At 38.3% G+C, this 22,781-nt stretch overlaps 1 protein-coding gene across 2 annotated transcripts in view; it reads left to right on the forward strand.

Moving 5' to 3' along the window:
• MRPL1 (mitochondrial ribosomal protein L1) overlaps positions 1–22,781 on the forward strand; it is a 101,375-nt gene that overhangs the window by 10,791 nt on the left and 67,803 nt on the right. Inside the window, exons 1-2 of one of the 2 annotated variants that reach the window (XM_032633762.1) lie at positions 9,584–9,948; positions 21,931–21,996. In XM_032633762.1, coding sequence (XP_032489653.1) covers positions 21,960–21,996 — 37 coding nt within the window. In that variant the 5' untranslated portion in view covers positions 9,584–9,948; positions 21,931–21,959. Of the gene's footprint in view, positions 1–9,583; positions 9,949–21,930; positions 21,997–22,781 lie in introns of those variants that run through there. The other variant, XM_032633761.1, reaches the window with a different exon arrangement.

Here is a 22,781-nt window from a genome sequence, read left to right on the forward strand (position 1 = left end):
TGGCAGGGCCAATAAACTGGATGTCAAAATTTTTCAACAGATATTCCACTCATTAAATAATTTGCAGTTTGAAATTTAAAACATGTAATCTAAAATAACTCTTGAAATGTCAAACACTGGGTTTTTTTTAACTGCTGATATACCTACACAAAACAAATTCAGTGAACTTCACCAGCTGACCTTTAAAATAATCATCAGTTAAAGGAATAATGCTCTTTTCTGCGTCAGGGATAATCTTGTTATTTGTGTTTTTTCTAGAATTATTCTCCACTTTTGAATTTAGGTTGTCTATATTGGTGGCCTAATCCCCCAAAATAACCAAGAAAGCACAATATTTCTAATATTTCAAATAATCTAATTTCTTCCTATCTACTTTCCATATATAATATTACATTCCTTCTGTATCTACACTGTGCAGTTTCTCTATAAACAACTTTCAGACTTAACTATTTTGACTGAATGGACACACCAAATCTGGTTTGTTTTGTTTTTTTCTTGGACAGATTTTTTTTTTTTTTTTTTTTGAAATAGATCAATCTTTTTTTTTTTTTTTTGCGGTACACGGGCCTCTCACTGCTGTGGCCTCTCCCATTGCGGAGCACAGGCTCTGGACGCGCAGGCTCAGCGGCCATGGCTCACGGGCCCAGCCGCTCCGCGGCATGCGGGATCTTCCCGGACCGGGGCACGAACCTGCGTCCCCTGCATCGGCAGGCGGACTCTCAACCACTGTGCCACCAGGGAAGCCCTAGATCAATCGTTTGATGTGTAGAAAGCCTCCATGTCACCTTTCAGCTCTAAAATGACTCATGCTCATCTCACATTACAATTTGTGTTCTTTTGTTAACCTTTTCGGTTCCTTCTTTCTATTAATCTGAACTTAAAATTTCTAATTTCGACATATTTAAGACAATCACTACACAAAACTTTTTCCTATTGCTTGTTATAATTTCTGAAAATTAACCATGGGGAGTCAGTCTTTTGAAAATATAAAATATATTAAAATATATATCATCCTAAATTAGTATGTCCCAACACCTGCTATGCAGAACGCTATTTCCTTGAGATTCTCAGGGTTTAGGGACCAAGGAGATTCTGTGGTCAAATATATACAGGAAATGCTACACACTGTACTTCTCTTGAAAACTCACAATATTCTTAAGCTTAACAAAAAAATTGAAAAGTCCTACCTACAGAAACATGTTTTACTTCATTTACCCCAGTGTTTTCTCTGATATATTGACCACAGAACTCTATTTACTTAACATCCATAAATGTCTCCAAGTAGAGCATAGCTGGGGAAACACCACCTAAACCTATAATCAGCAAACATTTGCTTTAGAATCATTGAACCAGAAAGCTGGAAATCTTGTGTTATTGATCATGTATCTTAAAGTTTTTCAGATTAAGAAATACACCTTTAAGAGTTAAATGACTTGGCTTAGAAAGTAAAGCCAAGATCAGAATCCATATTTCGTTTCCATCTGATTCCTGGGAACTCAAAACAATACAATTCTATAATTCCCTAATTGAAATTAAAAAATTATTTGGTCAAAGTTCTATAGAACTATAGAGCACATAGAAGAGACCTCTTCAGTTGGGTTGCTGTGATCCCATAAGATATTACGGGAAAGGGAGTGTGAGTTTTTGTAAATTTTGTTTGTTTTTTGTTTATAAAAATGGGGTCAATCCATAGGTAATGCTTTGAATCTACTTTTTCCACTTGATTCTATATTGTTAATATATTTTCATGACATTAAATGTAATTCTAGAGCACAGTTCTCAACCCTATCAAACCCAACACTCCCCTTTCATAGCAAATATTTTGTAATACTTTATTATCCTTAGATGAAATGCATAGATAATATATTGTATATACATAAACAACTTATAAGAAAGATAATGCCTTAGCTGTGATGTATAGGATAATTAAAAGCAAAGCAATTTATGATGAAATAATATATGAAATGCTCAGGCATGACTTCATTGGAAGGCAGAGTGAAAAAGATGTTTGTACCTATAAGTAGCTTTCTTTTTTTTAATTTATTTTTTATGTCAGTAACACTAGTTTATAATACTGTATAAGTTTCATGTATACAAAGTTATATTTCTGCTTGTGTATACACTACAGTGTACTCACCACCAAAAATATAGTTTCCGTCTGTCACCATACGGTTGATCCCTTTTACCCATTTCGCCTTCCCTTCCCCCCGCTTCCCCTCTCGTATCCATTACTCTGTTCTCTGTATCTGCATGTATGTTGTTGTTTAGTTTTGACTTGTTTCATTTTTGGTTTTGTTTATTTGTTTTCTATATTCCACATAAGAGTGAAATCATATGGTATTTGTCTTTCTCCTGTAGTTTGAATGCAAATGTCGTGACTACAAAAGCAGACTGATAGACAGACGTGGTGATTTGTCATAGGAGTGACACTGGCAGGAGTCACATGATTTTACCAAGATGGTGAACTGCTCTGGGTAAAATTCCAAGCAAAACAAAATACGTTCTTTCTGTTATTTACATAATAACTGCAGTCCTAGAAAAGTTATATTAAAAACCATGAAAAAAACCATTTATGCTTTAGGTAAAATGGAGTTGAGGTCTCGGTTCAGATCATATACACGGATTTTTTACCTACATGAATGTCTAGAGGGACATATGAAAATCACATAGGATGCAAGGGCATGCATCCTTTCAACTGCAGAACTTTCCCGAGGATTTCAGAATATCTAGCATCTCCAGCCCCTGTCCACTAATCCAAAGTATCACTTCCCACTGCTACTCATGGGATTATGATGTCCAAAATCCTTCCCTACAAATTCTCAAAATGCCCTCACCCATGAGGGGGTACATACTAATTAAGGATTGCTATTGTAGAATGTGTTTTAAAGATTGCTTAACATTCCATTGGGTGGATTACCAACTCTTCACTAAATTCAAGGACACAGTCTGCTTAAATTACCAAATAATCATAATTATTATTCTACCAACTGAGAGCACACGATGTCCCAGACATTTTATTTGCAGTTGGTTATTTAACCTTTACAATTGCCATATTAAGAGGTATTATTTTCCCCATTTTACAGATGAGAAACCTGAGGCTCAAAGATATCAAGTAACTTTCTTCAAGGGAGCCAGGATCCAAATCCAGGTCTTTTTGATGTATAAGTGCATATACTTAGCCACAAAAATATACTGTCAGATGTAGTTTGTATTACTTCTTAGAGCAGCCATTCTCTTTCTGTTCAATTCTTTTCTTACCTTCTGATTCAGCTTCTCTTCATAATTGCCTTTCCTTTCTGATCTTTCTGGAACAATTCTTTTCTGGAAACAAGAGGCTGTTCTGCAGTCCCTCCTTCCCCTGCCTTTTAAAGTGGAGATCTGTGTTAGATTTGGATCCGCTACAATTGGTTCTAATTAATGTCCCTACCTTCAGGCTGTCTCTGAATAAATGACTCAATGTAACTGAGCAAATTCAATTTTTAAAGGGACTTGAGGATTTTTAACCTGAACTAACACATCCAGGGAGTATTCTATTACATGTTCATTGCTTATTTTTCCTCACCAGCCATTCATTTTTTAAATGACTAGATGGTCGCTTTCACTCCCCGACTATTGTCATATGAAATACTATTTCAGTGGCTATGAATGACCTCCTCATTAGTGGAGTGTTTTTTTCCTCCATTACTAGAGTGGAAGTAATTTGAGGACAGAGAACGTATGCAACTATGTTTCTACTATGTTATATTGTAATGCTTGTACCTAATAAATTCATAGTAAATATCTATTGAGTGATGACATGAAGCTCAATTCAGTCTAATTTAGCACAACACTTATAAGTCGAGCATGAATAGACTTCCTCACTTAGATCCTTGGTATTTTGTTTTCCACACCTATAAAACGAGCTGAATTCCTAGAACTGTTACTAAGACACATGAGGTATTTGTGTGTTGCTGGAACTATACTAGCACTAGGGGGAATTTGAGAAGAGTAGCTTCCTTTCCCCCTCTATCTTTTCCCTACAGTCCTCTTCCCTTCACAGAGTACTTTGAGCCAAAGTGTTCAGGATTCAAATTTTGGACTTGTGTACATACAGGGTATTTTTTCTTTGTGTGTGATATGCGTATGGAATTTGGTGGGATATATGGACACAATTAACAAACTTTTAGCTTTCTATTATTATTTTAAAAGATATAGAGCACATTTCCCTAATTAGGAATGAAAGAAGACTCTAGAGCATATAGTACCCTCACTGTATGGACTAACTTTCTCATTATACTGTACTGTATGTATCGCTTGAGAGAATATTCAGCTTATTATGTTGTGGTACAGTCTGAAGGACCAGGCTTTTCTTGTTGATAATTGTCAAGGCAAGAAGCTAGGTCTCAGACAGGAAAGTTTGATTGAGTGGGTGCGCCCAAAACAGATATGAAATGAAATTTGATCTCCAAAGATCAGGGAGTCAGAATGTTTGGAAATGTACTCTTCATAATTAACATTAAAGATGGCACCCTGGGCTTCCCTGGTGGTGCAGTGGTTGAGAGTCCTCCTGCCGATGCAGGGGACACGGGTTCATGCCCCAGTCTGGGAAGATCCCACATGCCACGGAGCGGCTGGGTCCGTGAGCCATGGCCGCTGAGCCTGCGCGTCCGGAGCCTGTGCTCCGCAAGGGGAGAGGCCACAACAGTGAGAGGCCCGCGTACCGCAAAAAAAAAAAAAAAAAGATGGCTCCCTGATCCCCCATATGGGAAACAAGAAGGACGGACACAGATAAGACCTGTTTGTGTTTTTTGTCTTTTTTCCACTCCAGGTTAACACATGAGCTTTGGAGGCAAGGTATAACTTCAACCCAGATTTTCCAAATTCATGCTATTATTTAGCTTTATTTACCTTTTGTTATCCTCCAATCTTTAATAAACTATTTTAGCTGGATTACAGAAAATGAAGGGGTCATTTGTCCATGCTTGGACCAGACTGCCAAAAGGAGGCTCTTCACCCCATCCTCCACCCTCAGCATGGCTGTCTCAATGGCAATCAGTTTAAACACTCCAATGGCCATGGAGAGGCAGAGGAAACAGGCAGGGCCATGCGGCCCAACCGTCTCCTGATCATCTGGAAATTCTTCTAATGCTGAACTTGGAAGATCGGGGTTATATTTTTGTAAAGCAAAACAGAATCCAAGTACATATGACTCATTGCTCTATCCTCAGAGCCTTCCTAGTACATGGTGCTCACTAAGAATTTGTATAATAAATAATGAGCCAGCATATACTTGACGAGCTTTGTCTTTCTGTGTGCCTATCACTGTGTTTCATAGCCAGCATCTAAACGGCAGTGCAGGCAAGTTTTACTCCGGTTCAACTAAGTACCCTGTGAGTACCTTCTATGAGCAAGGAACTGAGTTAGTTGCTCTGGGAGACACAAGTATGAATAAGGTATGTCATCTTGCTTTAAGGAGTTAAGAATCTAGTGGTGGAGATAGACACAGACATAAATAACTCTTTCTTTAACGTGTAACCTCAGGGAGGTCTCAAGTTCCCTAACTCATTACCTTTCTCTCTTTTTGTAAGCATTTTTCAACTTCTCTTTCCCTTAACACTCGTGCTTTTGTGCTTCATCTTCCTTGCCTTTTTCACTCCCTTGGCACCATTCTTATATTCTTTCCTATCAACAATTCTTATTGTTCTAATAGCTCCCTCCTCCCTTTACTTAAGCAAGCTTTGAGCACATCCTTCTTGACTGGAGAAAAGACTTCCCTGGAGGCTTTCTTTGATTATCTTACAAGTTTGGTTTCTTTTCATTTTTTTTTTTTTTTAAGTTTTTCTGTACTGCAAGTTGGCAATTCTTAACTTCTGGTAGAATAGCCTTCTGTATATTTTCTTTCTTTTTTTTTTTTTTGCGGTACGCGGGCCTCTCACTGTTGTGGCCTCTCCCGTTGTGGAGCACAGGCTTAGTGGCCATGGCTCACAGGCCCAGCCACTCCACGGCATGTGGGATCTTCCCAGGCCGGGGCACGAACCCATGTCCCCTGCATCGGCAGGCGGACTCTCAACCACTGCACCACCTGGGAAGCCCGCCTTCTGTATATTTTCTCCAGAAGATATTTAGGAAATGTTTTATTAGTAAAGTGAAAAATCTGTACCTAGTGTGTTTCTCTCCCCCATCCTCCCTTAACACATAATATATTACAGAAGCTCGTTAAAATTCTTCATGGTGAATGTATGCATGCTGTCTATTATAAACAATGTTGCCTCATTAAAATCGGATGAGACAATAAAAATCATTATCTGACTTGTGTAGCAAAGATCCAACAAGATGAATTAAGGCAAAAAATATAATGCCATTCTAAACCTCACCAGTTTTTTCTAATTTTAGTGAAAGAAGAAAAATGAAATACTATTTTCCATTTTTAAACAAATATTTTATTACTATAGTTCTGATTTTGTAGAGCAGTTTACAATTTACAAAACTTTTTGATGTACTAGCAGCTCATTTGATCTTTAAAACCACATTGTTTTGAAAAAATCAGAGTTATGTCACAACTGTCATTTTTTTTTTTAAACATCTTTATTGGGGTATAATTGCTTTACAATGGTGTGTTAGTTTCTGCCCCATAACAAAGTGAATCAGTTATACATATACATATGTTCCCATATGTCTTCCCTCTTGCGTCTCCCTCCCTCCCACTCTCCCTATCCCACCCCTCCAGGCTGTCACAAAGCACCGAGCTAATATCCCTGTGCCTTGCGGCTGCTTCCCCCCAGCTATCTACCTTACTACATTTGTTAGTGTGTATATGTCCATGACTCTCTCTCACCCTGTCACAGCTCACCCTTCCCCCTCCCCACATCCTCAAGTCCGTTCTCCAGTAGGTCTGCGTCTTTATTCCTGTCTTACCCCTAGGTTCTTCATGACATTTTTTCCCCTTAAATTCCATATATATGTGTTAGCATACGGTATTTGTCTTTTTCTTTCTGACTTACTTCACTCTGTATGACAGACTCTAGGTCTATCCATCTCATTACAAATAGCTCAATTTCATTTCTTTTTAAGGCTGAGTAATATTCCATTGTATATATGTGCCACATCTTCTTTATCCATTCATCCGATGATGGGCGCTTAGGTTGTTTCCATCTCCGGGCTATTGTAAATAGAGCTGCAATGAACATTTTGGTACATGACTCTTTTTGAATTTTGGTTTTCTCAGGGTATATGCCCAGTAGTGGGATTGCTGGGTCATATGGTAATTCTATTTGTAGTTGTTTAAGGAACCTCCATACTGTTCTCCATAGTGGCTGAACCAATTCACATTCCCACCAGCAGTGCAAGAGTCTTCCCTTTTCTCCACACCCTCTCCAGCATTTATTGTTTCTAGATTTTTTGATGATGGCCATTCTGACTGGTGTGAGATGATATCTCATTGTAGTTTTGATTTGCATTTCTCTAATGATTAATGATACAACTGTCATTTTTAGTAGATAAGAAAACTCAGAGATGCCAAATGACATCTTTAAACTCACAAGATCTGCTTATATGCGGCAGATCTAGATCTCAAATACAAGCATTCTAACCTTTAGAACATGATTCTTCTACATCTTCATGCTATACATTATTTCATAAGGCTATTTATATTTACGTTTAAATGAGATTTTAATTATGTCAAAATTTCTGAATCACAACCTCTATTGTAGAAATATTTTTCACTAAACACTTGTGTCGCAAATTAATATAGATTGTGTGGTTATCTAGTAGGACAAAACATCTCATCCTTTAGAATCCAGACTTTAGCAACTACTAATGCAGAGAGTGCTTCCTGAAGCATAGGAGCTGGAGGAACCCAGGAGACAGACTCTATAGGTCTAAATAATTGCACGGAATCCAAAGAGAGCTCTCTAATGAGCTATATTTTGAAGACTGCATGAGAGTGAGAACACTTACCCAATTGTCTATGTCAATGAATTAGCACCAATTATCAAAATTTTGGAGAGTTAGGGGGCTATTATAGTATTAAATGAATAGAACAATGATCTGACTTTTCATTCAAATGAAGTTTTGTGGAATACGATTTATATCAGTGAAACAAATGGGGCAGCTACAATTACTTGAAATCAAGGTAAATGAATAGAAATCATCAGAGAGTTTTTAATTGAGATATAATTGACATAAAACATTAGTTTCAGGTGTACAACATAATGATTTTATATACACACACACATATATATATAGCTAGATAATCACCACAATAAGTCTAGTTAGCATCCATCATCACACATAGTTACAAATTTTTCTTTTTACTTGTGATGAGAACTTTTAAGATCTCCTCTTTTAGCACTTTCAAATATACAATACAGTATTATTAACTATAGTCACCATATTACACATTACAAACCCAGGACTTATTTATGTTATAACTGGAAATTTGTACATTTTGACCACCTTCACCCATTTTGCCTCACCCCTTACTCCCCACCTCTGGAAACCAATCTGTTCTTTGTGTCTCTGAATTTGGGGGGTTTTATTTTTTCTTCTTAGATTCCACATATAAGTGAGATCGTATGGTGTTTGTCTTTCTCTGTCTAACTTATTTCACTTAACATAATGTTGTCCTAAATGGCTGGATTTCCTTTTTCTTTATGGGTAATAGTATTCCATTTTGTGTATATGTATATTCTCACATCTTCCTTAACCATTTATCCATCTATGGACACTTACATTCTTTCCATGTCCTGACTACTCTAAATAATGCTGCAATGAACATGGGTGCAGATATCTTTTTGAGTTTGTATTTTTATTTCCTTCAAATAAATACCCAGAGGTGGAATTGCTGGATCATATAGTAGTCCTATTTTCAGTTTTTTGGAGGAACTTCCATACTGTTTCCCGCAGTGGCTGCACCAACTTACATTCCCATCAATCAAGCACAAGGGTTCCTTTTTCTCCATATCCTCGCCAACACTTGTCATTTCTTGTCTTTTTGATAGTAGACATTCTAACAGGTATGAGAGTGGCTTTGATTTGCATTTCCCTGATGATTAGTGATGTTGAGCACCTTTTCATATACCTGTTGTTCATCTATATGTCTTCTTTGGAAAAATGTCCATTCAGATCCCCTGCCCATTTTTTAATCAGAGGTTGTTTGTTTCTCTTTTGAGTTGTACGAGTTCTTTAGATATTTTGGACATTAACCCCTTATATGAGAGAGTTTTCTAATAGAAGGATTAGATGGGAATGACAAACTAAAAGTGAAGTAAATATGAAAGATCTTAAAATGTATTACCTTCAAAAGTCTTCAGTAGTCTTGTATATGTCTAAGTCACATAAGACTAAGTCTTATAATTCTCATAAGTACATAAGTCTCATGCACTTAGCTGCTTGCCATTCTGAAAGGCAAACTGCAAATCAGCCAATGATAAACACATTTTTAAAATCTCTTTCTTTTCCATACGTCTCACGTAAGACCAGCTCCCAACTAACAAAAAAACTTCTTTTCAAAAATGTATTTTTAAGATAGTTGTCTGGGACTTCCCTGGTGGCGCAGTGATTAAGAATCCACCTCCCAACGTAGGAGACACGGGTTCGAGCCCTCATCTGGGAAGATCCCACATGTCGTGGAGCAACTAAGCCCGTGTGCCACAACTACTGAGCCTGCGAGCCAAAAGTACTGAAACCTGCACACCTAGATCCTGTGCTGTGCAAGAAAGGGAAACCACCACAATGAGAAGCCCGCTAGCCACAACTAGACAAAGCCCGCGTGCATCAATGAAGACCCAATGCAGCCAATAAATAAATACATAAATAAATAAATAAACTAAAAAGAAAAGAAGAGGAGTGGCAACAAAGGCACCATATTAAAAAAAAAAAAAGATGGTTGTCTAACAGCCTATGTTTACATCCTGAGTGTTTGTGAATTGGATGTGTGTCACTCAGGGAGTATAACAATATCAAAATCAGGTAAGTAAATTCAGTAAGGTCATTCAAGATGTGGATTAAAATCTCTATCAGCTCTTATTTCTATTATACTTTTATTTCTATGATTGTACATTTGCAGACTAAGATGTGGCATAAAGCAAAGAAAGCATTAGAACAGAAATATATCGGCATCAGTTTTTCATATAATTGAGAAAAGAGCCTGATCCATGATGCTTAAAAAATGCAACAGGCTCTGCGTATACTCCTAGAATTTAATACTGGGTTTTGTTCTGGCTGCTGGAAAGTCTTTTGTTTGAAAACATCTTATGAGCAGTTCACATGGGGCATATAGAATGTTTTACTCAGAAAGAAGACTAATTTGTTAATCTTGCCTTTGATGTCTCTTGTACATTGCTTTGTTTTTCTGCTCTCAGTAGTAATTTCTTGGAAGTCATAAAGGATTGTTAAGCAACTAATCATGTTGTATTTTGTATATTTATCTTAAAATTTTATCTGTTTTTTCAAATTTCATTTTGCTTTCTTTGGGAGTTAATGTCTCCTGGAAGCTTCTTTCCCTGCTATAGTACCCTAACCTGGGTACAGACCCAGGTCCTGAGTTGACTGCTTAACCAGCCAGACGTGTAATTTTGGAAGAATCTTTTCACCTCTTGGACCTCAATTTTTTACCTACAAAACGAGAAGTTTGGCCTTGATATCCTCTCAGGGTATTCCTTCTTAAATATTCACTGACCTAAAGCAGGTGTTCAAAAAAACTCATTGAAGGAATAAACATTAGCCTGTTTTTCACATGCATGTTTGGCCAGAATTATGAGGGTCTCTCAGATCCAAATGAGAGTATAAACTGGGAAAGGGGATATACTAAAGGCCTCCTTGCTGGAAATATCCAATATGTGGTATCACGAAGTTCAAGTCTAGCAATCATTAACAGGACAAGCTAAAGCCCTGTGAAGACAAAATTTTGATACTGTGATTGTTTTGAAGTTTTCAACTCTTACTTTTATGGACATCAATAGGACTGTGGAGGGGTTGGAGAGAGATATATGTTCCTGTACGCTGCTACTTAAACACTAGAGTGAGAAGGAAACTCAACAGACCACTGATCAACTGGGAGAGGCACACAGTGTTGGCAGTCTTTGGGTAACAAGATTCTCTTGGGCTTTCACCAATTATAGAGGAGGTTTAACTCTCAAATTTCCCAGTACTTTGGAAATTCCTACTCTCTTGGGTCACCTACTATAATTTAGTGCATAGGAAAAAAAAGTGCTGGATGAATAAACATGCTAACAGTGGTTATTCCTAGGGAGTGGGATTACTGGAGAGAGCCTTCCATTTTTACTTTACACACCTTAGAATTATTATATTACTTTTGTTATAAAAGTAATCCAGACATCCAGACATTTCAGGCACTGGGTATGATTCTCAGGCTGAAAAAAAAATTCTTTCTTTTTTTAATTTTATTTATTTATTTATTTATTTATTTATGTATTTATTGTGGTACGCGGGCCTCTCACTGTTGTGGCCTCTCCTATTGCAGAGCACAGGCTCTGGACACACAGGCTCAGCGGCCATGGCTCACGGGCCCAGCTGCTCCGTGACATGTGGGATCTTCGCGGACCGGGGTACGAACCTGTGTCCCCTGCATCGGCAGGCGGACTCTCAACCACTGCGCCACCAGGGAAGCCCATTTACTTTCTTTTTTTTAAATAAATTTATTTATTTTTGGCTGCGTTGGGTCTTCGTTGTTGCGCAAGGGCTTTCTCTAGTTGTGGCGAGCTGGGGCCACTCTTCATTGCGGTGCACAGGCTTCTCATCGTGGTGGCTTCTCTTGTTGCGGAGCACAGGCTCTAGCCACCCGGGCTTCAGTAGTTGTGGCTTGTGGGAGCTAGAGCACAGGCTCAGTAGTTGTGGCGCACAGGCTTTGTTACTCCACAGCACGTGGAATCTTCCGGGACCAGGGCTCGAACCTGTGTCCTGTGCCTTGGCAGGTGGATTCTTAACCACTGCGCCACCAGGGAAGTCCCTCCATTATGGTTTATCACAGGATATTGGATATATTTCCCTGTGCTATACAGTAGGACCTTGTTGTTTATCCATTCTATATATAATGGTTTGCATCTAGTATTTCAATTTCTAAAAGAATTATTAAATAAGCATTTTATGTTGACAAAACTCTTTGATATTATTTAATTAGATTTTCCTCACGACTACTCTTCTGGTGCTATTACCTGAGTTTTAAAAAAGTTATTAAATGAATGAATGGATGGATGAATAAATGCTTTGCTTAAGATCCCGAAGGTAAGAAATGGCAAAGACAGGTTAAAGTTCATTGACTCTGTCTCCCTAGACTACTGTTTGGCCCCCTGAGCCCTGTTGTCTCCCCAGAACAAAGAGGTAGTACTGCAATGCTTCTTTTCCCATGGCAGTAAATAAGTGGGTCATTTGCTGTAGTAAATGCTTGACAGGAAAAGATGAAAGAGTAAGCCAAATAAGAAATATCTACTTACTGCAGGTACAGCTTAGCATCTTGGTTATAACTTATCTATAAGAAATGTTATGGTCATCATTAGCAAGTCTTTACAGTCTTTAAATATACAAACTCACGTCTTCTCCAGTGCCAAAAAATAATTTCTCTGTGCTCTATGCCTGGGAAGAGAGAGAGAGAGGGATAGATTGAACAAAGTTAAAATGGATCTGAAATACTGAGATTTCTTTGCTATATTTTATTGAATTTCACATTTTAAAATTGAGTTGGAATTGTTCTTACTAAAAAAAATGGTATTGATGGATACACTTTGAAAAAAGAAAGGGAAAATTAAGATTTTGGCAGTAGGTCAGTTTTTACTAAATCTATTTTCCTTTCTTTTTTTCCCTTATTACATTTGTATTGAGTCTTTTCCTGTAGTTTTTTGGGACTAAGCTAGTAGCTATAGAGGGAAACTTGTTTGTATGCACAAATGAGTTTTTTCCCCTACTTCCTTTGATGTTCATATGAATTTTTATTAAATTTCTTTGGCTTTGGATATTTACCTCTCTAGATCTTTCGTGTTCTGAACAGCATTTTCCTTTCCATCTATTGTTCATGTGAATTAGGCATTCACAGTTGCATTTACAAACTGTTGTGGAAATAAAAAGTTTTTCTTTGTGGCATGTAACTCTTAGAGCACAGTCCACTCTTGGTGGGTGCCAGTTATGCCTGGTACCTATCCCAGTCTAAGCACTAACACAGGTGGTTGGCTGACACCAATGTTGAATTACAGCTTTCGACTAATAGATACAAAATCCCTATTGTTTCATAGTTCTATTTGGAAACACAAAGGTTCTTTAAATGATTTGTTTTTGTTTTTTTTCTATTCCAAACTCTTTTTCTTAGCTTTATCCGCCTCTGAAATATTTGCCAGTGTTATGTCTCAGTATAATCACTGATAAATGTATATTATTATTGTGCTGACTTTAATTCCTTACTAAAATTTAAATATATTTGAGATATTATTAATACCCACTTACAATATTCTTTTGATTCTTAATATGGAACAAATCCTGCTGGATAACATTATACAAAACAGTGATTTGATTTACTAAAAGTAAACCTTAGTAATGAAAATTCCTACCCTTTGGGCTTATGAATTATTTTAAATGTCAAAATCTGCCGAGAAAAATCAACTGTATTCCCCTCCTAGGCAATTAGTTACGACCAGAAGCGAAGAAAAAATTGAAGTGCTTTTTAAAAAATATTGTTACAGCATTAAAAATTTATCTTGAGTTTCTAATACAGAATGTCTAATAGAAATCCCCCTGTACCAAAGATGCAGCCCACTTGTAGACTTTTGTTTGGGAAAAAATCATTTAGAAATAATTGCTTTTTAGTACTGCTGCATTATTAAGTTCTATTCTCATTTTTAATGGAATGTGGCAGATATCACTCACTTTCATGAGTGTCAAAGGAGTTTTGTGATGAAATTATTACAGTTTCTCCCCTGTCTTTATTAAAATCCTCAATCCCCAAGGATTACAGTGATAAACCAACTCAGTTTAGCAGGCCAGAACTGCTCTTCCTGGTGGGTCTCCCACAAGTCTTCCCTGGTTTCCAAACTTCCTAAGCCACTTCCTTTCCCAGAATTCTCTCTGACAGTCTCTGCTCCTGGCAATGCCAAACCCCACCCAGAATCCCCTGTTGACCTTCCATTGCAAACTCAGCAGTGAAATCCTCCCAAATACCAACCTTCTTTCCAGTTAGTTTGAGATTCCTCTAGGGCAGTGGCTTTCTAGTGTTCTCCCCTACAGGCAGCAGCAGTATCTCATCACCTAGGAACTTGTGAACAATGGAAGTTCTCCTGTCACATGCTAGACCTATTGAATTTGAAAGGGGTGGGGCCTATTGTGTATTTTAACCAGCACTTCTGGAGATGCTGACCCACAGCCCTAGGGCAGAGATCCACTAATATCCATCTCACCCTCAGACTCTCACTTGTTTTCACAGTAAGGGCTCAAGGAGGCTTTCATATGAAACCAATCCATCTAAACAAACAAAAACAAAAACAGTTGCCTAAACTTGGTTAACTGAAATACATTAATCTGAAGCTAATTTTCCCAAAGCTTATTACTTAATGATGACAGCTGTTAATGACCAATTTACCTAAAATTCAGCCTCCTTTGAGTATTTTTTACCACCCTATCAGTTTCCACACCTACACATTCTTCAAGTTAATAATGAAAGTTCTACTTTCATTCCAAACCTGGGATTCTCCCCACCTGGGCTTAGTCTTTTTCTCTTATTTGTTCCCATAGTGAGTTAGCAGTAGGTTTCTCCCTTGTATAAGGTTATATGTATTTCTTGTGAGCAAAATGCTCTTAGTTTTCTGGTTATATCTCATACAATGCATTATGCATATTAGGCATTTGACACGTGCTTGCAATGGCAGTACAGTATAATAGCTGAGAGTATAGCTTGGAGCCAAACCTTGTGTTCAGTTGCCACCCCCTTTACTTACTAGCTTTGTGACTTTGGGTATGTTTTTAAATACCACTCTATGCCTCAATCTCCTTACCTACAAAATGGGCATAATATACTAGTACTCAACTCATAGGCTGTCATAGAATAAAATGCTTTTATATGTAAAGCACCTAGAACAGGGCCAGCCATGAAGTATTATATAAGGGTTAGTTATTATTTCCTTAGTTTCCAAATTCTATTTCTGCTTTTATTCAACTATCTGTTTATGTCTTCATTTCCTTTTCAATGCCCCTTCTTATTTTACACCCTCTGCCTTATTTGGATTTAATAGAATAATTTTGTCACAAAAAATAAAATATTACCACTTTTAAAAAGTTAAGATGTATGCTTTAAATAGTTCCTATTCTCTGGTATAGTAATTGTTTTTCTAGAACTCTAATTTTTTTTAATAATAAAAATACTTAGCAAAACCTATGGATGAAAATATTCATTTTAACATTATTAATAATAATAGAGGGCTTCCCTGGTGGCGCAGTGGTTGAGAGTCCGCCTGCCGATGCACGGGACACGGGTTCGTGCCCCGGTCCGGGAAGATCCCACATGCCGCGGAGCGGCTGGGCCCGTGAGCCATGGCCGGTGAGCCTGCGCGTCCGGAGCCTGTGCTCCGCAGCAGGAGAGGCCACAACAGTGAGAGGCCCGCGGAACACAAAAACAAAAAAAACAAAAAATAAAAGAGTCGGTCACCAAGGATACACTTAGCAGGGTGGACAGAATAAAGAAAGAATATAGTTGGTAGCAAATAGAGTATAACCAGTACAGTATTCTTTTAAAATAAGAAATTATCTATAATTAGCAGATTATAGCAAGGAGAAACAATGTCAGGAAAAAATAAGTATAAGATAATGAAGCATTTTTGTAGCAGGTGGATTTTTGGCAACATGATAAGGGCAGAACAGTTTTGTAAAAATAAAGCTTCCTTCTAATCTACTAAATTATTTGAAAGAGGCAACATAAATGACAAAGGAGGATTAGCCAGTGAGCATAATTTATTCAGATTTTGCCATGAATTGTGATAATGCTTTCTTACTGTAGACTATGAAGGATACTTAATTCTCATAGAATAAGAGATATGATAAATAGTCATAGGTAACTTGATAAGATTTAGGAAATTAGACCAGGATTTCGTATTAATTCAGTTAATAGTAAGTTAAGATATATGGTCCAGTGTGTCATATTTTATTATGTAAATTTTATTATATACTTTATAGAAAGGTACAAGGGAAAAAACCCTGCTAATCTTTGGCCAAAGAAAATTTAGGAGAATTAAACATTAAATGAAACCTAGTAAATAATTGCACAACCTTATTGTAAAAAAATATAATCATACTTGCTTGTCTTACTCTCAGAGCGTTTTCTGCACGCAGCTGGTGTTTTCCAGACTGAGGGTGAACTAGAATTTCCGTATTTCTCTGCCTTTAGGACATGGCCAATAATTATTTGTTCTATATTTCACCCTAAAATGCTCGCAAGCTCTCCCAAGTTCTGGATGGATGTAAGGATCGTAACAAGGGAGCTTCTCACTGGGTGTTCCCAAACACATTTGCTACTGCCTGGCATCAACGCTTTTTGTCCTCTTCTGCTGCTTTTGGTTACTGTCTGTAAGAAAGGTACCAAAGCCATCAAAGCTGTCCTGAGTGTGTCAATGCACATGGCATTGAAGAGTTTCTCTGAGGTCCTCCCTGTTACCTGGTTCCCATAGACAAGAAGTTCTGTGTTCACCGGTCCCCCAGAGGTCTCAGTGCAATGTCTTTTATATATTTTTCTTTTGCCTCCCTGCCCAGATTCTAACGCTCATCCTTGGAAGGAAGCATGTAGAAACAGGGCCCTGAAGAACACATCCAGAATTGCCTTCCCTTCACACTGGTCCTGTGCCTTTCAGATGCTCTCACCTCCCTTAGGATAAACTGCTCCTCAGAGCCATGCAAAACACACTGCAGGTCCTTTGTCTGTCCAACACGTGTCTGGATCTTAGGGCGCACACCACTTGGGTTAAGTGGAACCCTCCCGTAACATAGCCACTACTTCCTGAATCCGTTATGTGTGCTGTGTAAATGGTGAACTGTGGTAACCCTGCAGAAATCCCAACCTTCACGGTCAGCCATGGAAGGGGTTGGGCCTTTTCCTGTAGTGGAGCCTTGAGCACTAGGGTGTCTTACTCTCCCTAATCTTCTGGAGCCCTCCCCCAGAGAGGGTTCAGGAGAGTGATGCATTCTTGTATCTTCTTGAAGAATCACATGATTTCTGCCAGTTATAATGGTTCAAACTAATGAAAGATAAGCAATTACCAGTACATATTTTAGAACCTAAATTATGACAGTTGAAAAGAAATTTTATTCAGTATAAAATTTCCATTCTTATCTCTATGCCCAGCCATTATTATTTTCCTTTGATTTTTGGAGAAATCTATTTATTTTTCTAAATACAATCTATTTTCCCTGATGGGTCAGAAATGCTAATTACTCCCACCCCTTGGGTCCCCGCATATCCCTTTGACCTGTTGTGTTTTTGTTTTTGTTTTTTGCTTGGGTTAGAGCTCTGTCATCTGTCCCAGAGGAGCCAGAAAAGCATCTATTATTTATCCATTAAAAATTAACCCTTATCAATTATCCATAGTTATTTAGCGTACATTCACAAGGTGTCACTGAAGCTGAGGAACTGCAGTGGAGAATCAAGTGCCACAAAAATGTTGTCATCCTTATTTTCAGATGGAAAAACTGAGGCACTGGGTGGGGACACAGCTTGCTGGGGTTGGCCATGCCACAAAAACCTGAACTGAACCTCTGGCTTCTTGATTGTTAAAGCCCGCCCCACTCTGAGCCTCTTTTCTTCCCATGCCATCCCCTATTCCCTCCAACACCACCACTGTTCTACCTCTTCCACCTGATAACCATGGGAAGAAGAAAAAGGCTAACCCAGTAGCAACAACAGAAAAACTGTTAGACAGAATAAAATAATTTAGACCAAGATGAGATGCTGCTGTACATATGGGTGAATGCTGGAGTATTTGATTCAATATTTTTCAGATAAAAAAAACTAAGAAATAATTACTTAATCTTAATACGAAGATTATTAACCCCTTATTAGTCCCTAATCAGACCTTGGAAAGGAACTCAGCCTCTGTCTGACCTAATTTCAAAGAAAGGACCTGAAAGGAGTGCAACAACAAAATGTCAAGTTCACTTCTAAGTCAACAAAACAATAAAGCCACACAGCACAGAAGGGAGGACGAGAGTCACATCCTTTTAATCCTTACTGCTTCCTCTCATGAGTTTGCACACTCTTCTATAAAAATAAAACCTCTTCCTGAGAATTGCTTTGTTGCTATTGTTACTTTTCTCAGATTTACAACATTAAAAAAAAATGCATTGCCATGTCTTAGATAAATATTTCAAACAAGTTTTACCTCTGCGTGCATTAGAGATAAAAAAAAAAAACTAACTCCAATTAGTGTTTTTTTGGTGCTTGTGATTTCCACCCTTGGCTTTGAAGAAAAAAATAATGTTTAGGTGCTTACATGTTATTTACTTTCTTCCACACACTCTGATATTACCTGGCCATTTTCTAATGTAAAACATTGGCATGAAAAATATTGAGTCAGGGCTTCCCTGGTGGCGCAGTGGTTGAGAATCCGCCCGCCGATGCAGGGGACAAGGATTCGTGCCCCGGTCCGGGAGGATCCCACATGCCGCGGAGCGGCTGGGCCCGTGAGCCATGGCCACTGAGCCTGCGCGTCCGGAGCCTGTGCTCCGCAACGGGAGAGGCCACAACAGTGAGAGGCCCGCGTACCGAAAAAAAAAAAAAATTGAGTCATAGGTGTATATATGTATAAACACCAGAGTTTCAGGGTGGCAGTGAAGCAGGAGGGGGCAGGGGTGATAGTCAAATGCACTGACTGGGTTGTTAGGCTCGAACACTACTTGTGTGGCCTTGGGCAACTCACTAACTTTTCGGAGCCTCAGTTTCTTTATCTTTAATTAAGCAAGCTACTACATGCTTAGCACAATGTCCGGCAAGAAATATGTGTGTGATACATGTATACTGCTGGTTACAAACATAGACTCTGGAGTCAGGCATCCTGGATACAAATCCCAACTCAACTATGCACTAATTGGGCAAGTTACTGAACTTCTCAGTGCCTCTGTTCCTTCATCTGTAACCAGAAATTTGAGTATCACAGAGAGGGTTTATACATCTAACTTTTCAATCTCTGAGATTCCATGATTAAAGCTTTGCTACTAATTCTGGCAGAGAGCTGTCAGTTCATGCATCTTCACTAGAATAACTAGAGTCCCATGATTTTAATTAGGTCTTTGTTGGTTTAGAAAATAAAGACATTCACTGGTGATAGCTCAAGAAAACAGGAGTTGTTGTAGGGATATATATGGTAGATATGGATCTCACAAGAAGGCAGGGAGAGGAACAGTGATACTGTAGGCTTGACGGAAATAGGAACTGAGGCAGTATTTGTTATCTTCCTCTCAGAGGCGGGTAGCTCTCTTTCTTCTTCATGATATTTCTGCTTTCCAAGGCATCCTCACTCCATTCTATTCTTGAAACTGACTGGCTTCATGTGACTCTACTCAGGCATCATTTCTGCTTGCTAATAACCCCAGCTTGCCTTTCAAGGCTTCTCTAGCCTTGAATCTATGCCATGACCTTACAGCTTGAGTTCTTCCACCTAAATGTTTCAGCCCTTCATTTTCCCAATTCCAGTTCTGTGAGAAGGATGACTGGCCCAGCTTCTCTTTTCAAGCCAGATCACTGGCTCCAGTATGAACAGATTTTCCTTGAGTCAGATGGTTTCCACTGATCCAAATAGCTGGGGCTTGTGGAATTTTATTTATGTGGGAGAGGAAAGTTTCCAACAGCAGCAGATGTAGGCAGGGCAGGAAGTTAGTGATATTTCTGGTATCTCCACCGAGTGATGGAGGTCATGGAGTTTACACCTAGAAATTTGGGAATCCACTTAAGTTTATACTCTGTATTAGGAAGAGACCTATTCATAAGGTTCTGGTTTGCGACTAACGATGGAAATATGAATTTTGCCCCAGGATGTGTTCTAGGGCCTTGCTACTCAAAGTGTGGTCCACAGACTAGCAGCCTCAGTATCACTTAGGAGCCAACAGATTTCTAACAAGAAATCAGAATCTCAGGCTCTACCTCAGACCTACTAAATTAGAATCTACATATTAATAAGATTCTCAGATGATTTGTATTCACATTAAAGTTTGAGAAGTGTGGCTCTAGGATGAATTGGTTTAGTGTAGGCCTTCTAAAAGTAACCAAAGGCTTTTACTAAGAAACTTCCAGTAGTGCTGTAGTCATGTGAGAACCAAGTGCTATGTTGTCAGAATTTTGTGAGTTGGTTGATTTGATGTATGACAGCTTGAAATCATCTATTCTGGGAATGTTTACACCATGGAGATTGGCAAATACTATAAATTTGTGTCTTTTGTACTGGAAGGCTGGTTGTCAAACATTTACCAGCATTCCACTGGACAGTTCTAAACCTCCTAATTCAATCTGGAATTAAAACAATCTCCTAGGGGTTTTTGGACAGAGAAACTCCCATATATGGAAAGGACAAGACAAAATGAGTTTCAATTCTTCACCAAACTTTCAATCTTCTAAGAAATTATTATTCTAGATAGTGATTTCTTTATTAAAACAATAATCTGAGTATAAAGTAAGCACAAGGAGGGAAGGGAACCTAGGAGTTGGTAATACTTAAAATCCAGATAGGTAGACAGGCAGGCATTGAAAATTCTCCCAGCTGACAGCTGGACAGTTTTGGAGCTGAAATCCAGATGTGGAATAGCAGTTTCTGTATAAAGGAGAAGATAAGAGTGGGTAGAGTCTGGTCCTAAGACATATCCCATGGGGAAATTCATGCTTTTATTGCTTATATTATATCGAGTATAAAATTGTTAAATAAAACGACTCCTCCCCAAGTTAATGATAGGTATGGATGTAAATGTTTCGTGATATTACATAGGAAGTGAATTTTAAAGTGTTGTCTCTAGACTAGTACATAAGCATCACCCAGGAACCTATTATAAATGCAAATTAATGAGCTCTGCCCCAGGCCCACTGGACCAGAAACTCTTGGGGGTAGAGCACAGCAGTCTGAGTTTTAACAAGCCTGCTGGGTGATTCTGTTGCACACTAATGAAGTAGGAAATGTCACAGAGTTCCGTTTTTTGTCCAGAATACTCATTTTCAACTTGAACTACAAATGGGAAGAGACTCTTCTTGCAAAGGAGTTTCCAGCGCAATTGGAAGACAGTTGAGAAAGGCAGAGAACACAGATCAAGAGAACTATAAGGTTGGGCAAATATTGAGAAACTTTTCCCAAGGAAATTAGCCAAGCAGGCAGCTGGCATGATGCCAAGACTCCTGGAGAGTAAAAACCTTCCTAGAAATCAATTGGGAAAAGTTGATTTAAAGTGAACTTTGAGGAAGTACATAAGCACAGCCTAAAGACTTTCTGAAAATACTAATGAGTTCTCATATAAAGAAGGTGACATCCTAGCACATATAGGAACAAGAATAGCATGTATCATATTAAGAATTAAGCAGATATTGGAAGAAAGGTTACTAGAACAGCGTATTCATTTTACCTCTCTGGTTAAGAGCTCTCCCTGGTTCCTTAGTAATGACAACATTTAACATTTAATGAGTGTTTACTCTGTGCCAGGTATGGTAGTAAGTACCTCAGTAAATTATCTCACAGGTGAGGAAACTAAGGCCCAGAAAGGTATAGTAACTTGCCCCAAGTCACACAACTAGTAAGTGATGATACTGGGATTCAAACCTGGGAAGTTTTGCTCCAGAGCACCACTGTTTAACTAAAACGCTCTATTGCTTCTCTTGAATGAGAACCTCATTGTGTTAAATATTTAGAGGCTTGGAGTTCCCATCTCAGAGTGTGCATTTTTGTGGTTTTTACAAGTCTCAAGCTAAATAACCTCTTTATATATTATTATATATAGATAACTGGACTCTAGACCCCACCTGACTAATGCTATCAAGTTCTGGTGCCCAAAGTGGACAATCAGGTAAGCTGCATCTCTACAGGACATTGCTTCAATAAAGCTACTACTACAAGCACATTAAATGTTACTCTAAATCCTAATATCGGATGTTTAAATTCTCTTATTATAACAGGAGACATAAAGAAGCACACACATGGGGGCCAACTGATCCCAACTACGAAAAGGAAGGGATGTAGAGTCTAAGGACCAGAATCTCTAATCCGGATGTTTGGTTTTTGTCTGAGATAAATTAAGTGAAGTTGCTCTAATTCTGGCATTTACCCTTACATGAAATTCATTTTTAAGTATCATGAGAGCAACGTCTCTTTTAGTCACCATATCTGTGCATAGCCAAGCACACTGCTTGACACATGGCAGGCATTCATGTATTTGTGAAAGGAAGGGAGGAAGGGTAAGGAGGGAGACAGGAAAGAAAGTTGTAAAGGTAGATTCAGTTTTTTCTAATTTTTTTTTGTATAACAGCCATAAATGGGTGTGGAACTTTTGAAGTAACTGCTTAGGTGTTGGCAAGGCAGGCAAATAAATTAGAAATCTTATACTTCATGTAGATGAGTACAGTATACAAATACAAAATAAAGCATTTATGAAAACCCTACTTTGATCCAGTCCTATGGGCAGCTTCATAGAAGCAAATTTGCAAGCTTGCCATTCTAATCGAGTCAATAATTCATGTGTGCCTATAACATTCACTTATTCAACAAATATTTGTTGAGAGCCTCCTATGTGCCAGGCAGGTAGTATGTGCTAAGTTTACAAAAATGAGTAAGACATGATTTCTGTTCCCAAGA

The sequence above is a fragment of the Phocoena sinus genome, chromosome 5 (assembly GCF_008692025.1).
Source record: "Phocoena sinus isolate mPhoSin1 chromosome 5, mPhoSin1.pri, whole genome shotgun sequence".
NCBI classification, from domain to species: Eukaryota; Metazoa; Chordata; class Mammalia; order Artiodactyla; family Phocoenidae; genus Phocoena; species Phocoena sinus.